This window comes from Lonchura striata, chromosome 12 (assembly GCF_050655825.1).
Source record: "Lonchura striata isolate lonStrDom1 chromosome 12, ASM5065582v1, whole genome shotgun sequence".
In the NCBI taxonomy this organism is placed as follows: Eukaryota; Metazoa; Chordata; class Aves; order Passeriformes; family Estrildidae; genus Lonchura; species Lonchura striata.
The window spans coordinates 5,005,116-5,022,780 of NC_140714.1; the positions used below are offsets into that span (position 1 = coordinate 5,005,116).

The window sequence follows — 17,665 nt, forward strand, 5'->3', positions numbered from 1 at the left end:
CCCGAGCCGGAGCACTCAGGGGCGGGCGCGGCTCCGGCCCCGAGCCGGAGCGCTCCGGGGCGGGCGCGGCGCCGGCCCCGAGCCGCAGCGCTCCGGGGCGGCCCCGAGCCGCAGCGCTCCGGGGCGGCCCCGAGCCGCAGCGCTCCGGGGCGGGCCCGAGCCGGAGCGCTCCGGGGCGGGCGCGGGGCCGGCCCCGAGCCGGAGCGCTCCGGGGCGGGCGCGGGGCCGGCCCCGCCTGCCGGGCGTGCGGGCGGGACGCGGCTGCGCGGGCCCGGTGCGACGTGGATCCGGCGGCGCCTGCGCGGCTGCTCTCGGCCCCGCTGCCTCCGCGCCGCGCCCGGCCCGGCCCCGGCGAGCGGGCGCTGCGGAGCCGCCGAGGATGAGCTGGTTCAACGCCTCGCAGCTCTCCAGCTTCGCCAAGCAGGCGCTGTCGCAGGCGCAGAAATCCATCGACCGGGTGCTGGACATCCAGGCCGAGGAGACCCCCTGGCCCGACGCCGTCATCCCCGACTACGGTGACGGTAAGGGCGAGCCTCGCCCGCCTCCTCCTGTGTTTCCTCCTGTGCCTCCCCCTTCCCTGGGGAGGTTTAACCGCCCACCCTGCCAAAGCCGCCCTGGTTTTTATAATTTAGAGCTCCCTGTGGTTTAATAATCCACGTTCTGCTCCCTCCCGCGCCCCTGTACCGGGTGACACCGACACGATGCCGGGGCAGGCTCAGCTCCGAGCCCGGCTGGTATCACCAGCGTCCTGCTTTTATCGCATGGGTAGCGCTGAGCTTCATATCCCCGCTTCTCGAGGCCTTATTTAGTTATGCTTTTTTTTGCTGAGGGGGTAATAATTGGTGAAAACTGCTCAGCAATATAAAAGGCGAAATAATACTCCTTTCAGAGGCTTGCATGGATTCACTCTCTGCAACAGGAGCGGCAGAGTAGAAACTGAAAGTCTGGTCCATGTGAACCAAATGAAATTTCCATTGTTCGTGGCTTCCACTTCATAATCCTCCAACATCTGTTGGAAGGAATGTGCTGGTAGAAAAGTTGTCATGGTTATGAGGAAGTGTCTTCCCTGTGTGTGGGCTAATGGAGAGCCTGAAGGAATGGTCAAACCTAAGCTGCTCTTTGGAAGGGAGAGAGCAAAAAGGAGCCCTCTTATTAAAAACTCTCCCCAAAATAACATCTTAAAGATAATACTACTACTACTAATAAAGATATGGGAAACAAAGACATCTGGAATCTGTTACACCTATATCTAGAAAAACAATATGTATTCAGAGAAGGAGGTTATTTCCAGATGAAACCACAGCATTGAGATATCTGAAAACTGAAAGCTGTAACAACTGAAAATGTTTTCCAAGTTGGTTTCTCAGCAAAGGTCAGTTTGGGATGTTTTTGTCCCTTTGAGGGACAAATGTCACTACTGTGACATGAAGGTCCAGTAATCTTTAAAGACCTCTTGTCCAACCAAAATGTAAGTAGTCTGATGTCATCTTAAAATGCAGAAATTGTTCATAGAAAATTCTGTCATGCTTAATTTCTCAAAGCTTTAGACTTGTCCAAACTTTTAAAATTCTATTAGTATCTTAGTATTTATGGTAGTTCTGTAATTCATAAGAAGAACAGCAAAGATCAGCCTGCATCTGGTTTTCAGGGAAAACATTTTTAAGAGATGTCAAAATATGTTCTGAATTTACTGTTAACTCAGCTTTTTCTGAAGCTCTTGAATCATGGACAAGGTATTAAAAAGTCAGATGCTTGTAGTAATAAATCACACGTTTGTAGTATTTTGGGCAACGAAAACAGTAATTATCTGGATTTCAGATTTGAGGCCAACAGCTATCAACTGTTCTGAAAGTAGAAGCCAGCTTTAAATATTGTAACTCAGCATTTTTAATAGATGCTGCCATATAGAGTGAGTTTGTTTTTAAGCCTGAAACAGTTATGTTACACAGATTATGTTTGTAGGTACCAAATTGGATATTGTGTTTTGATTTCTCCTTCTTACTTCAGATGGTACTGTAATTTGATGCTGAAATTCTTGTTCTTGCTGTTGACAAGTCTTGGAAAATCTGCAAGAAATACAATAATTGGAATTGTTGATGTTGTTTTAGGGCAGCCTCAGAACCAAACAATTCAGTATTTCTTTACAGAAGAAGAAAATTCTCAGCTGGGCTGCTGCTGAATTTTGTTGTCAGCTCCATGCTGATGCTTGGTTTGAGGAAAAATGAATTCTATCAGAAACTGAAGGGCAAGAAACCTTCTTACAGTGTAAATTCTGCAAATACTTAAAGCTTTTCCCCTCTGTTTTCTGTAATGGTGTGTGAAGTGTTTATGTGCTACTTGCAGATAACTTTTAAGGCCTTGTAATTTTTTCCTTCTTTTAAAATCAGTATAATTCTCTTAACTACAGTTTTTCAGGTTGTTTTTCCTGGACTCTTTTCACTCAAGGGAAGCAGAGGCCATATTTGCTTTTGCTTGTAGCTTTCAAAGTGGGTTTTTTTGCCTATCTCCCTTTTTCCTTTTTTTTAGGGACAAATTCTCTCATAAGTGGAGGATGGGACACATCTTCCTGGGGCTTGAACTCAAATACAGAACCCCAGAATCAGCCAGTATCACCCACAGCCATCACAAAGCCGGTGAGGAGGACGGTAGTGGATGAATCCGAAAACTTCTTCAGTGCCTTTCTCTCCCCAACAGACGTTCAGAGTATACAGAAAAGCCCAGTGGTGTCCAAACCTCCAGCCAAATCACAGCGACCCAAAGAGGAGGTGAAAAGCACTTTAAAGGAGTCTCAACACTCCACTCAGCTGGAAGGGCCAGCGACAGCAGAGGCAGAGGTGAAGGATTCCGTAGATGTCCTGGACTTGAAAAGCCTTGATATTCCCAAGGAGAAATTAGAAGAGAATGCTGTGCTTAAATCTGATGCCCAGCATGAAGCAAGCACAAATGAAATTACTGACAAAAAGGTGTCTGCTCTAAATTTTGAAGAACCTGAAGATTCTCCTACTGAAAAATCCAGTGTAAGAGGGGATGGAGCAGCAGTTCCACCCGAGGGCACTTCTCAACCCCTTGGAGCAGGCACGAAAGATCTGGGTTTGGAAGGGAAGGAGAGAAAGACTGAGGACAGACAAAGCAATACCCCATCACCTCCCATCAGCACCTTCTCCTCAGGCACTTCCACAACTAGTGATATTGAAGTTCTGGACCACGAAAGTGTGATAAGTGAGAGCTCAGTAAGTTCCAGACAAGAAGCTGCAGATTCCAAATCCAGCCTTCACCTCATGCAGACGTCGTTCCAACTCTTATCCACGTCTGCATGTGCGGATTACAATCGCTTAGATGACTTCCAGAAAATGACTGAGAGCTGTGGCTCCTCGGATGCTTTTGAAAGAATTGATTCATTCAGTGTGCAGTCCTTGGATAGCAGGAGTGTCAGTGAAATCAATTCAGATGATGAGTTATCAGGCAGGGCTTCTGCTTCAGCGTCTGCTGCTGCCAGTCCTTCCGTGCCAAAGACAGAAACGGTTGACGCCCTGAAAAATAAGTCTGAAAACTTAAATGATGCTCCTGTGTTACATGCTGAGGAAGCTGAGATGGAAGAGAGTGGGAGAAGTGCAACCCCTGTTAATTCTGAGCAGCCAGATGTTGTTTTGGTTGCTGCTGTGCAAACTATTGAAGAACAGGTTGTGAAGGAGGAGGCCGAGCCCCAGCAGGATGCTGGGGAACAATTGGTAGAAGAGGACATTGAAAAGCAAGAGCTTAAAAAGGTAAGTAAAACATATATTGCAAACACACCTTTTAATTGCAAATGAGACTTCTGACATTTTCTTACATTGTCCTGTATCTCTTATATCAGCTTATTTGAATAAATTAATCGATGCTGAACTACCTGACCCTGTAGAAAACTGTCCCTGATATCCTGCAGTGGAACAGTACTGGTAAAGTTTCTGATCAGATAGTTGTGGGTTTTACGTGATCCACCTGGTTGTCATTGTTGTGAATTGTGAATAGGGGTGGCAAACAGGAAGTCTCATAGATCAAATGTGTTATTTTAATTATTTGGTGTTTACATTTGTATATTTTCTTGTATTTTTGTTAGTTTTATATTCATCTTTCCAAAATCTGGTATTAAGAAATTATTTTGAAGATGTGAGCCAAGAGCTTTTGATACTGGGTGAAAGTTTTCCTCACTCATCTGAGGCTATTCTGCTGCTTTGTGCTAATGTTTCCCAGAAAAAACCTTCCCATAAAAATTATTCTGTAAAGAACATTGGGAGTCTTAATGCTTAATGTAAGCCATAGTTTTATAGGCTATCAGCTCTAGTTAAAAACTTCATGTATAATTAAATATCACTGCTGATCATTTTGTTGAGGAATTTACTTGAGCCACATGTGCTGATTTAGTTGAATTTCTACTCCTGTAGAAAAAAAACTAGGTGTCTTTATGCTCAGGTGTGTGGTAGAAACATGGTAACCTTCATTGACTTCTGCCTCAAATTCCTGAAACATTGACCAGTTCAATTTTAAATAATCTTGTGAAGGAATGAGGTGGGGGAAACAGAAAGCCTTGCCCCTCTTGTGTTTTAATTGTCCCACTCATCTGATCTTTATCTATAAAACTTTGTCCAGATGATTGATTCATTAACTGAGAAGCTGGAGAAGAGGGAAGTACAGTTATTAAGCACAAGTAAAGAAAGGGCTCGCTTGGAAGAAGCTTATGATAACCTCAAAGAGTAAGTATGAAAATACACTCAGTGCTGTAACTGTGACTGTGCTGTAATAAAATCTTAGACAATAGATAAAACAAGGAGCTTTATGACAGGAACAACGGTTACAGGAGATGTGCTCTGTTTGTGAAAGGTGGCAATAGTGATGGCCTGTGCTGTGATGGGATTTTTTTAAAGACGTGTTATTTCTTTGAGAAGGGGCTGGGGAAGAGTTTTTAGGAAGCAAGCATTAGGAATGACAAATGTAGAGAATCAGTCTTGGTTACAAATAAAGATCTTTAGTATAAGACTGGATTCAGCTATTAAAAGAGACTGACTTTGCTGATACAGAGGGAGGAACCTGATTTACTAAGTAATTTGTTGATTAAAATGTAGGCAGGGAAACCATGGAAAAAGGGCTGGTTGTAGGGAAAAAACTGAAATTATTATTTAATTTATTTAAAGTTAAAAGAAGAAAAATGGAAAGTTGTATTTACCAGCTCATTGATCAAATATTGAGTTAAAAAATGAACTGATATGTGGTGTTGTTTTTTAATGACTAAATTGATCCTAACTTAAAAATAAATTAAATAATTTACCATTTGTATAATGTATATTATTAATTTAAAAGGTTAACTAAAAAGGACTTTATCAAGGGACAAAACATAGATAAATCAAGCATTTATTTGTTTTCATGGGTAAAATACTGAATACTGAAAATAAAGATCTTTGATTAGGACTTCTGAGAGAGATGTGAGGTTTTTTGACTTTAGCTTATCATGTGTAATACAAGTAAAATACTTTTAAAAAGCATTTAAGACAACCTGTTGCAAACCATCTGGAGTGTCACATACCCATGCAACTGTTCTGAAATGTTCCTTTTAAATGCAGTGAAATGTTTAGAATGAAAGAAGAGAGCAGCAGCCTTTCATCTCTTAAAGAGGAGTTTGCTCAGCGAATTGCAGATGCTGAGAAAAAGCTCCAACTAGCCTGCAAAGAGAGAGATGCAGCTAAAAAGGTAATTTGGCTTTTTTTATGAAATTAATATTTATTAGTTTATGACACAATTGAATTTCTTGAGGAAAAACAGCTAACATTAACCCAGGGAAAAGCAGGAGGCTGTTAGTAACCAGCATGAGCTGTTTCCAGCCATCCAGGCTGCTTGGTGTTCAAATCTGTGTTCTTGTATCCATGCTGTGAACCAGCTTGGGGAACTCATTTAATTGGGGAAAAAAAGAGATTTAATTTGTGCTCTCATTCACCTTGTACCAAATAAGTATTTGCAGTGGTGAGGGAGAATGGCCTGGGGATGTGAGGAAGGGGTGAAGAATGGGAATGGCTTCTTTAGGGGATTAACTGGGAGGAAAATGAAGGGCTGATGACTGATTGATTTGGAACGAGCAAAGGAATCTACAGCAGCAAAGTTTATGGGGTTTAAATGTTCTTGATTTGGTGTCACAGCATTTCATTTCTCTAGCTTAATGCAAAGAGGAAACTCAAATCTCACTGCAAACCAAATATTTTTCAGCTGTTTGTCACTGTGTTAATACAGCAGTGAGTTGAACTAGAAAAATTATTCAGTAGCTATGTGTGAATAGGACAGGTTGGTGTTTCTTTATTACAAAAGTTTCAAGAAAATTAAATGGATGGGGAAGTTAGAACAAATTGTACAGAGGATTTACAGAGTCTCAATCCTTGGAGGTTTTTAAAACTTGGTGCAATAAGGCTCTGAGCAATCTGTTTTGATCAGATAATCTCCAGAGTTCCCTTCCAACCTAAATTGTTTTCCAAGCCAAATCTTGTGAGAGGAAGGGCAGAAGTAAAAGGTGATCAGTGTAACTCACTCAGTGTTTTTCCCTCCATGTATTTTAATAAACAGTCTTAAGTATTTTATCCTATTATTTAGGAAGTAAAGACTGTTAAAGAGGAATTGGCTACTAGACTTAATACCAATGAAACTGCTGAATTATTGAAAGAAAAAGAAGAGCAAATCAAAGGATTAATGGAGGAAGGTGAGAATTTACTTTTTTTTTGGTAGTAAAAATGTGTAGAATAGTTTGAAATGTACTGACCTTGCCTACAGTCCTTCTTTATGTGGGGAAAAAGTGCTAAATTTTAAGCATGTTGCATGTTTCTGAATGTTTGAAGCTTTTAGTGAATAGCAAAGAGCAACAGGAGTGGTCAGGCCAAGTACAGGTGGCTGGAAAGGTGCTTCTTGCAAGTTATATTAAAAGGTGCTGAGAGATAAAATCTGCACATGCAGAGAAACATTCCATGTTCCATTCAGGAAAAAATCTAACAAAGGCATTGATCATGGCATTTCTACAGTGTCTCCTTTAATACTTCTTAATTTTGGAAGTAAAATATAGACCCTAAATGAGAAGAGAGTTTTATTTTTTTTCTAACATGATGAGGTCTCTTGCTTTATTTTCAAAGCATTTTGCATCCTCTCCTATCTCATTGTAGCTCAGCGTAGCAATGGTATCTCAGGATAAGAAAGATTTAAACTTAAGAACTTGCATGAAAAATTCTAAGAATAAGTATTTCCATATTACTGGAGTATTATTTTCATGGGACTAAAGAGCAAGGCTGGTGTGAGTAGAGAGAATTCATAGAATATCACCAATATGCACTAGCTTCATGTTCAATTTCTTCACAGGAGAAAAGCTTTCCAAACAGCAGCTGCAGAATTCCAACATTATTAAGAAATTAAGAGCCAAAGAGAAAGAGAGAGAAAATATTAACACAAAACAGAACAAAAAGATTAAGGAATTGGAAGAGGAGTTGCAGCATTTAAAACAGGTGAGATATTTGTTAATTTTTTAAAAGCTTTTTATATTAGCTGCAAAATTGCCTTTTTGGAGGGCTCTTGATAAATTGATATTTTTTTATTTTCTGGAGACTTCTCTATTTCATAGAATTCCAGAATTATTTGGGTTGAAAGGGAGCCTAAAGCTCATCCAGTTCCATCCTCTGTCATGGACAGGGGCACCTTCCACTATCCCAAGTTTCTCCAAGCCCCATCCAGCCTGGCCTTGGACAGTTCCAGAGATGGGGTAGTCACAGTTTCTCTGGGCAGCCTGTGCCAGGGTCTTACCATCTCACATTATTGGAGCATTGAGTTGTGATTTATGTTTGTATTCCTTGTAAAACTGCAGCGTGGGATCTTCTCAGCTGCTTGTTTGCACTTGCACTACTGTTACCATGTGAGCTGGAAAACCTGTACCACCAAAATTTGGACGGTTAGTGATTGAGTCAAGACCTTACTAATTTCAGACCCAGGATGTGGAGTTGTGTGAAGCTGTGGTGAAGACCAGCTCCCTCCTCTGGGCAAGGCAGGGAAGCAAAACCTTTGTCTTTGTGCCAAGTGTTAGGTGGGTTTAGCCACTTTATCCCAAACTGGTTGCCTCTGTTGTCACTGTCCTCAGGCAGGCAGTTGTCAGCCCCATGTCCTGGGGTTTGTTTCATGTTTCTTGTCTGCCCTGACAGGTGCTTGATGGCAAGGAAGACCTTGAGAAGCAGCATCGAGACAGCATTAAACAACTGAACAGTGTTGTGGAGAGACAAGAAAAGGACCTTACTAAACTTCAGGCAGAAGTGGAGGAACTTGAAGAAAGGAACAGGAGTGTGCAGGCAGCACTCGACAGCGCGTACAAGTAAAAAAGCAATCTGACCTTCACACTGTGGCTCTTTCTTCTGCAATGCTCGTGAAATATTTACATGTAACAAAGTTATTTTCCAAGTTGCTGTGGCATTTAAATGCACTGGGGTTTGTTTAATTGTTTGGTTATTCTTTCTCCCCAGGGAACTTGCAGATCTTCATAAAGCTAATGCTACAAAGGACAGTGAGGCTCAGGAAGCAGCCCTGAGTCGGGAGATGAAGGCAAAGGAAGAGCTTGGGTTAGCACTGGAAAAGGCTCAGGAGGAGGCTCGGCAGCAGCAGGAAGCTTTGGCCATTCAGGTGGGTCTGAAATGCAGTAATAAACTCTTAACTGAACAAGTGACTGCCCTGAGGTGCTGTGTACACCTGATGTAATGGATCAGGTGGAACTCGTTTTTTGTGTACTTAGCAAATACTCAGAGGTTTTCTTCCCTGTGGAACTTGTTCCATATTAAGTGGTGGCTGTGCTAACATTTAAAATACTAATTTTATTTAAAAGTACTTATCATTTTAATTGTCTAAATGAAATTATTTTGACACACTCTATGTTAAATTTGTAGTATTCTTAACTCTTAGAATTTTTAATGATAAATAAATCAATGTAACTATTTGTGTGTGTGCAAAAATGAAGCTTTTACTTGTAAACAAACATATCCTATCTAACACTGAAAATGATGTGGGACTGTGGCAAGGAATAACTTTTGGCAAGAGTTTAGTAACAATTTTGTGTTTATTTAGGTAGCAGACCTGAGGCTGGCACTGCAACGTGCAGAGCAGCAGGCAGCAAGAAAAGAAGATTATTTACGGCAGGAAATTGGTGAACTACAACAGGTAATAGAACAAACAGATGATGCCAACTTGCATCTGCAAGGAGGACTTCTAAATACCCAAAAATAGAATGCTACCATGACATGAACAGCCTGAAAGAGAGGCTTTCTTTTCCTTGTTACCTGCAATGGTTGTCTTTTACAGAGGAGCAACAAAAATATTAATGGAAATGTTTTTTTAAATCACATAGTGGAAAAAATGTCATCATTTTTTATGATGCCTCTTAAATGGAATACTGTCCTTTTTTAAAAAGAGACAAAATATAGGCATTAATTCTGTGATAGTTGTGTTAAATTCATGGCAAATGCATTTCTGAATGACTCTTTATCTTCTTCTTAAGAATATTTTTATTGTTCTTAAGGGCCAGAGTGTATACTGCTGCCAGAATGTTTCAAATTATGTCCAGAGCTCTGGAATTTCTGGGCCCTTGCTCTATTATGTATCTAAAAATGTTTAACTTCTCTCCTGGAATTTCACACTTTACTTTGAATTTGAACCACATGAATGTTGGATTGTAAAGCAGTAATTTTAGAATGTAAAGCAGCTGCTGTTTATTTAGATGAATTCTGTATGAATCTTTCAATCCATCATAGGATTTAAATGGTATTTAATTTGTGATTTCAGAGACTCCAAGAAGCAGAGAGCAGGAACCAAGAGCTGAGCCAAAGTGTCACCTCTGCTACGCGGCCCCTTCTGCGGCAGATAGAGAACCTGCAGGCCACGCTGGGAGCACAGACCTCTGCCTGGGAGAAACTGGAAAAGAACCTTTCTGACAGGCTGGGTAAGGTGGTTCAGCTTCTGCTGAACTGTGAGGCTCTGGGTGAAGATGTGAGATGTGTGAAGGTAAACGTAAAGGGCTTAACACTTGCCCAAAATGTAGCTGGTGGATCAGGAGAGATGAGCAGCAAATGCTTTCCTGTAAGGAAATGGTGTGGGGGGGTTATGCCAAGGTTCTTGGACAGGTAATCCACTGGTTCTCTGTAAAACACTGTAACATAAAATTGTAAGGTGGAGGGGGTAAGGTGTACATGTCCTTACAGCATCTAAGGGCATTGAGGCACTGAAAGTGTTACAGTATGGAGCCTGATGCTGAGATTCCAAATTGTAAAGTTTGGAATAATTTACCTGATTGCATAGGTGATGATACTGTTTGATACAGTAGTAACCTATTGTTTTAAATGAAAAATACATTAAAAGCCCAAAGGTGGACCTAAAGAAATTATATCCTTTCTGGAGACAGCTTGTAGTTGCATTCTGAAGAGTCTGAAATCTGTTAATTCTGCATTGCTTTGATTGTCTGTATGTGGAAAATATTTAATTTCCTTTACAAAAAAAAAAGATATATTTTTAGGACAGATTGGTTGCATATAAAAAAATTCTCAAATTCAACTTTGATATATAACTAAATTACTCATATTCTAGGTATTTGATCAAAAAATGTTAAATTTTATGGGTTTTTTTCTTATCATTAGGTGAGTCTCAAACACTTCTGGCAGCAGCTGCTGAGAGAGAACGGGCTGCTACAGAGGAACTTCTTGCTAATAAAATTCAAATGTCTTCTTCTGAATCTCAAAATAGTCTTTTAAGGCAAGAAAATACCCGGCTTCAGGCTCAGCTGGAAGTGGAGAGAAACAAATTGAAGAAAATGGAAAATGAGAACAGCAGGTGAGTTCAATTTTGGTTAACAGCATTTCTTCAGAATGTAGCGAAAAGGACTGTTAATATGACTGTGTTGGCAGAATGTTCCAAAATGTTGCTGAGGAGACTTTGTTTCATGCTAAAGATTTAAAAGTGTTACATTCATAACATTTTGTAGCCTTGCAGTTGTGTTTGTTTTTAAAGCATCTGAATCTACAGAGAATAGAATGGAGAATACTTATTTAACTTTACCTCTTTCCTTCCTCTGTGTAGGTATGAGGTTGAACTAGAAGGGCTCAAAGATGAGTATGCAAAAACCCTGGAAGATGCAAAGAAAGAAAAGGTATTGCCTAGTTCAGCTTTAATCTGTTGTGCTTGAAATCTGAGCTAGCAGGAGATTAACAACTTGTATTTCTCTTTCCAGGCACTGCTGGCTACTCAGTTAGAAATGGAGAAGATGAAGGTTGAACAGGAGAGAAAGAAGGCTGTTCTTGTCCAAGAAGCAGCAAAGGAGAAGGTGCCAAAACTTAACATTTATGTCTTATTGATACTGTCTTTATTTTAGTAGACACTCCTCTGTGCTCTTTGAGCACTCTTGGATCCTTTTTCTTCTGAAGCTATTTATTTCCTTTGCTTAGACTACCAGCATTGCTTCCACTGAATTCTTGTTTTGTTTCAGTGTGTAATGTTCCACATGTTTTCCAGCTGAAGTCACAAGTCACAGAGCAATCCTCACTAGTCATTAAATTCATGACCACTAATTAGCAGTTAGTATTCAGTAAAACTATTTCTGTTGTTTGTTTGTTACTGTCTCCAGTCCTAAAATCTAAGTGGTTTCCCCTTCAGTGGCTAGCATGGAAAAAGGGGCCAGTCTGTTTTGAAGACGTATCAGTAAATTATTAGCATGTGAAAAATCCTGGAATTTAATTCATACACTTTATTTGAAAAGAAGAAAAAGTCCTTAACATTCATTCTAAGAGATGTTCTTCTGGGTGTGAGATATTCTTTTTTATGATACATTTGGGTGTACAAAACTGCCTCTGAGTCTCTCTTGGCTACTTGAAAGAGAACCTTTTTTCAGTGTAATTTGCAGCTTCTGTCTTAATTTCGTGAAAGGTCCAAGATCTTGAAGATAGGCTGTGTTACAGCACAGAAATTCTTTGCTGTTGAACTTTCATATGTTTTAGGTATGGGACAAGTAGAAAATCTATCACATAGTGTTCTATAGTTGTTGGTGGAAAAAGGGAGGCTATTTATAGATTTTTTTTAGCATGTTGTGGATATTTTTTCTTTTTCTAACTGGTGTTATTCGATGCCTGTTTGTTTTTAAGGACCGAAAGTCATTTACAGTTGAAACTGTATCAAGTACACCATCAATGTCCCGCTCCAGTTCCATAAGTGGGGTGGACATGGCAGGTCTTCAGACCTCTTTCCTCTCTCAGGTAGGATAGATCATCTATAATGGCTTTTTTCTTCTTGAAAGCCCACTTACTTTCCTCCTCAAGAACTTTTAATAGCATAAAAAATGACTCTTCAAGAATGTATTGGCCTTAGACAAGGTAACATCCTGTGCTGAAACTCTAAAATCTGCTTACAAGATATCTGTGATTGTAAAACATGCAAGTGATTTATTTTTCCTTGCACTCCTGGTTTAGTGCACAACCCTGCTCCTTAGGCAGCATCACTGACTGCTGTACTCTGCTGTCTCCTACTGCTGCTCCTGTCCTGTCAGTCCAGTTCATGCTGCCAGTGTTAAATGGCACCTCTAGAAGTGTCAGGAGAACTTGCCAGTGGGGAGCTATCCCAAATTGTACCTGTTCACCTCAAGCTTTTGTTTTGAAAACAAGCTTTAAGCATTGAAATGCTTGCCTAGCACAGTGTGTTTTAAATCTTAAGTTATGTCATATTTAGGAGAGGGAAGATTCCAAAATGGGCATGTTTTTTGTCTAATTTTCAGCTTCTCTAACCTTCTCTCTGTAGGATGATCCTCATGATCACTCGTTTGGACCAATAGCTACCAGTGGAAGCAATCTCTATGATGCAATAAGGATGGGATCGGGTTCAAGTATAATTGAAAACCTTCAGTCACAGCTAAAACTAAGAGAAGGAGAGATTTCACATCTACAGGTATCTTCAGAAAGCTTGGTCAGTGTTAGGAGAATTCTGTGAAACAGCACAGCTGTGTAGGGATGAGCACAAGAAGGGTTTGTTGGTTCCTTTTTTGTTTTGGCAAGGAGCTATCCAGAAAACCTATCTGTTTGAAAAGTAAAATATCCAGGACACTGAGATTTGAGGAGAAAGAGTGGAGCTGTGTTGTTTCACAGTCTGGCTTAAGAATAAGCCTTAATTATACTTGTGTTTTGATGTGGTATTTTATAAATACAGTGAATTCTTTCCTTCTCCTCCTTGTTATGTGTTTTTACCCTAGCTGGAAATTGGAAACCTGGAGAAAACTCGATCAATAATGGCAGAAGAGCTGGTTAAATTAACAAATCAAAATGATGAACTTGAAGAAAAAGTGAAGGAAATACCCAAACTACGCACACAGTTAAAGGTAAGTGCATTTCTGGTGTAACTCCACCGTAAAATGTAAATAATTTCATTTCTTTAGGAGTAGTCCTATCAGTTTAGGAATATATTCAAGTATATATATGTTTCTAATCATAAGTGACTGAGAGCCTGGGTTTTGATGGGGGTTTTTTATATGTATAGTAGAATCTAAAAATGCCCACTCCATGTTAGAGAGTCACTTCAAAACACAGTTGTTGGAAATATGTGCTGTGCATAAGACTATGTGCTAAGTCAAAGAGAGACCATTTTTGTTTCTATCATTAGGAGCTTGTCTGGAACTGGATTTTTTAGTAGAGGGAGGGTTTTGATTGATAGCATGGGTTTGAGGTTAATGCAGAAATTGAATATATATGTGTGGTAGATATACAGGAAATAGGACAAATAACTGAATCCTAATGTTTAAGAATTTAAATTGAATATTTGAAGAGTTTTGGAATAATTTTTTAATACAGAGTGTTCAGTTTTCTCATTAAACATTTCCCAAACTTTTCATTCCTGTAGTGCAGTTTTCTGTTTTTAATGCTTATAGCAACTGAACTTCAAGGTGTTTCAGTAGGGCCCTCTGAAGCCAGCACTAATTATTTTTATGATCTTTGGAATATCTTCCTTTAACATCTAGACTATAAATCTAGCTATATTCAAAGCACAGAGTACTTTTGAAGAGTTTACTGTGTGCTTCGCTGTGGTTACACTTTGATGAGGTAGTGCTGCACTTATTTCCCCTGGCAGTGTCAAACACTGTCCCAGCAGCAGCTTGTTTGAAGCTGAGAATAAAAACCAGTGAGGTAACACCGTGTGTCCTTGCAGGATTTGGATCAGAGGTACAACACCATTCTCCAGATGTATGGGGAGAAGGCAGAGGAGGCTGAGGAGCTCCGACTGGATCTGGAAGATGTGAAAAACATGTACAAGACTCAGATAGATGAACTTTTGAAACAAAGACAAAATTAATTCCTCGTGGAACTGTTAGCATTGTATGGTGACAGACTGTAAAGATAACTGTTTATGTAAATGCTGAATTTAAATGTCTTGTAAAAAAACCCTGTATCATAGAAATTGTGACTATATAATAGAGTTCATATGTTGACAGAAGAATCAATGCTTTAAGTGTCCTGTTCTGTCTGCAGTTAAATTATTTGTGCAATATTTAATTTTTTTCTTCAGTCATCCCTTTATTTAAGTTTTTGCTAAATGGTGGGTCATTTTACATAAACAGCAGAAATTATGGTTGTTACCTTGTGAGACAGCACTGGAAGGCATGAGTAGTACTAAAGCAGCCCTTGATTCATAATCTTTGTAAACCTATGAAAATCACATTAGAAGTCTTTCTCAAGTGTTCATAAGAGTTTTTCTAAAATCTCATCAGATAATTTTTAATAACTAAGTATCAGGGACTTGCTGTCTGAAGCATTCCTGGTGGATATTTTATGACATGAAATCTTAGATTTGTGCTTACAACATCTGAACATGTCAGGGTGATTATTCTTAGACAAATCAGATTAGTCTGACTGCATAACACTAAGTCCTTTAAAGCAGAGTGTGAGACTCAGATGAGACTTCAAATTACAGCTTCATCTTTTATATTGCTTGTGCTCTCTGGAGACAGCAGCTCTGCTTGTAATGATAAATGTGTTCAACTTTTAAAACCAGAAATCTGAGCTGTTAAATATCTGTTCTAGATTTAGTAGCTGATTTTTAACAATAGCTAGAACTGTTCAGAAGAATGCAGGAAGATTTTTTTAAAAATAATTTGCTGCACATCTCATGGTTCCTTTTTATAAGCTGCAAGGGTTAGACTTCTTGTAAAACTGAACTGTGGCTTAGTCTCTGAACTGAGCAAGTCTCCAGTGGCTGCAGAGTATTTCTCATGCCATTCCTTGAGCGAGGTATTGGTCAAGCAGCACTCACATGACTTGGAGTTGAGCTGCATTTTTGGTAATGTCAGAGGAAATGTTTGAATGGGACCCTTGGGAATGCTGAGAAGAAGCTGTCGTCTTCCTCTCCGCATTCCAGAGAGCAAATATTTTGCTGCATCTCAGAACCTACTCGTGTGAAATACTGGGCAGTTGAAATTCTTTGCTTATCACACCAGTGCCTCTGTCGGGAGAGGTTTTTTTTTTTCCCAGACCAGTGCACGTTGTAATTTGGGAACTCTTTTCCTGCTTGGGTATTTGGTGGCCTGACACACAAAGGATGTGAAAGATGAGGAGTTGCTTCTGGAAAAATGCCTCTTGGTAATATGAATTTACTATGGGTGTTAAGGATTTATTCCTCACTGGGAGAACAGGATTTATTCCTCACTGAAGTTACACAGGCAAGGAAATGTTCATGGAAAACCCTAGTCTGATTTGAGATTCAGGCAATTACTCTGTGAAGATTTCATTGAAGCCATAGAGCCAGAACACCTAATTTTGTTGTAACTCCCCATCTGTCATAGAAATTTCTAACTGCTTTAATAAAAATACTTTTTTCTCTTCCTTTTTTTTTTTTTTTTTTTTTTTTTCATTGGGAGGTGGGAGGGGATTACTCTCTGGTTTCATTTCAGTTTTGGAAACCTTGGTGGTACAATTTTTCTTCTAAAAACCTCACAATTTAACACTTCATGTTAAAGCATGGTTGTTTGCTTTGAGTTTCTGGAAAATCCCAGACTAATCAAACCTAAACAAAAATCAGTCCATATTAAAGCACTTGCTGGAATTTTACTGATTTAGAATTATGATGTACAAGGGTTAGTTGAGCCTTTTCTTAAGAAAACAACTCTTTGTGATGGTCAAAGATTAGAAATTCCGTTCAGCTTTTATCTACTACAGTGAATCAATAACTTCCTGATTTTCAACTTTTTTTTTACAATCTTGGCTGACAAATGCAGCAGCAAAAAAAAATAAATTATTTTATATTCCTCAAGGACTGACAGTTCTGAGAATGCCTTGGGCTATCTTGTTTTTCAGGAAAAGCTTAGGTAAAAAGGAAATTTTAACATGCAATCAGCATTTACTGTTTTAAGTGTAAAAACAGAAAAGGTATTAGATTTAAAAAAATTTACTAAAGTAGATATAAATATTCTTATTGATTATTTTTGGATTCTATATACCCTTGTAGTGCAACCTTTAATATCACCTGAAAATCAGACGGCCTTCTGTGTCTTAATCATCAAAGCCTTAGAAAACAAAGTGGCTGTTGAAAAGTAACAGACTTTACAATATCATGGTTTGCTCATCTTTGATCTAATTGTATGCTTGTTTTGAAGAAACGTTAGTGTCTGCTTGAACACAATTCTTTGCTTTTACTGAGATTGCCTAGAAGAGTAACATGCAAAATGAAAGGAATTAGAATTCTAGCACTTTTGTCTAAATTTTTTATTTTAGAACATTTCTTCTGAAAGCAACTAATTTAGCTCTCATTTTCATTGCATATGCAAGTACAGAAATGTTATTTAAAGGTTACTCAGTGTAGTGTTCAGAGGGAGCTGAATTGCTGATTGGAAAGGCCTCTGTGGATGTAGGTGGGTTTGGATGAGGAATAGATTACTCTGATAGTTCCTTTAGGAACTCAAGAGCCCATGTTCAAAATCCCATGTCAAAATATGTGAGCGAAGGGTTAGTTCTATTTTTTTTACTGCTACATGTTTGTTGTAATTTATGTGCTTACATTTTACTAAGGGCTATAATAATCCTTAATAAGAGGTGAAATGGTTATCACAGTGAAATTAAACCCCTTGGTTTCTAGCTGTAAAATATGTATAAACTGTAAAAAGCACGGGTGAGCGTAAAATAAAATTTTCCGCTAACAGTGTGCTCTGGTTCTCTTTGAGAAAATAATTCTGGGGAGGGTGGGTGTAAACTAGTGCTGCGAAAGGAAAATAGTACTTAAGGTAGAAGATACCAGATGTAATTGGAATACAGGCACAGATGCCAGTTGAAGTTTTGAGGTACCGTGGGTATTTACGTACGAGGAGCTGGTTTATTTCCAAATGCACAGCAGCGACGGGGTTGTGAATAATGTGAAATTCAGACTAATTTCCTTTATTCAGGTAAGCGGTGTCCCTGCAGGGTCAGCACCTCTGCCGGCGCCGCGTTCTCTCGGGTTTCCCGGCTCGGGCTGAGCGTTTGTTCCTCGTTTCCCACCTGGGAAGGAGGTGAGAAGAGCTCTGGGCTGTGCGGGAGGATTCAAAGCTCTGGGTGCTGGCGCCTGTGCCTCCCCCGGCGCTCGTCGCCGCGGGAATTGGGTCAGAGCGGGGGAGGCTGCGGGGCGCCGGCACAGGCGG

The 17,665-nt window shown here is 39.8% G+C and overlaps 1 protein-coding gene across 1 annotated transcript; it reads left to right on the top strand.

Annotated features, from left to right (window-relative positions):
• The first annotated feature begins 258 nt into the window (after positions 1-258).
• TMF1 (TATA element modulatory factor 1) lies at positions 259-15,878 on the top strand. Its single transcript, XM_021550891.3, has 17 exons — positions 259-521; positions 2,527-3,764; positions 4,627-4,730; positions 5,595-5,721; positions 6,610-6,715; positions 7,363-7,505; positions 8,193-8,359; positions 8,508-8,664; positions 9,103-9,195; positions 9,817-9,973; positions 10,665-10,857; positions 11,104-11,173; positions 11,255-11,347; positions 12,162-12,272; positions 12,811-12,957; positions 13,259-13,384; positions 14,209-15,878. Exons 1-17 carry the CDS (start codon positions 380-382, stop codon positions 14,350-14,352), a joined length of 3,318 nt encoding a protein of 1,105 aa, XP_021406566.3. The 5' UTR covers positions 259-379; the 3' UTR covers positions 14,353-15,878.
• Positions 15,879-17,665: the final 1,787 nt, after the last annotated feature.

Excerpts from the sequence above, each read along its gene's own strand:
- TMF1 (XM_021550891.3), top strand. The coding sequence starts at position 380 with ATGAGCTGGTTCAACGCCTCGCAGCTCTCCAGCTTCGCCAAGCAGGCG. Across the intron at positions 6,716-7,362 it reads CAAAGGATTAATGGAGGAAG|GAGAAAAGCTTTCCAAACAG; the intron begins GTGAGAATTTAC and ends ATTTCTTCACAG. Across the intron at positions 11,348-12,161 it reads AAGAAGCAGCAAAGGAGAAG|GACCGAAAGTCATTTACAGT; the intron begins GTGCCAAAACTT and ends TTTGTTTTTAAG.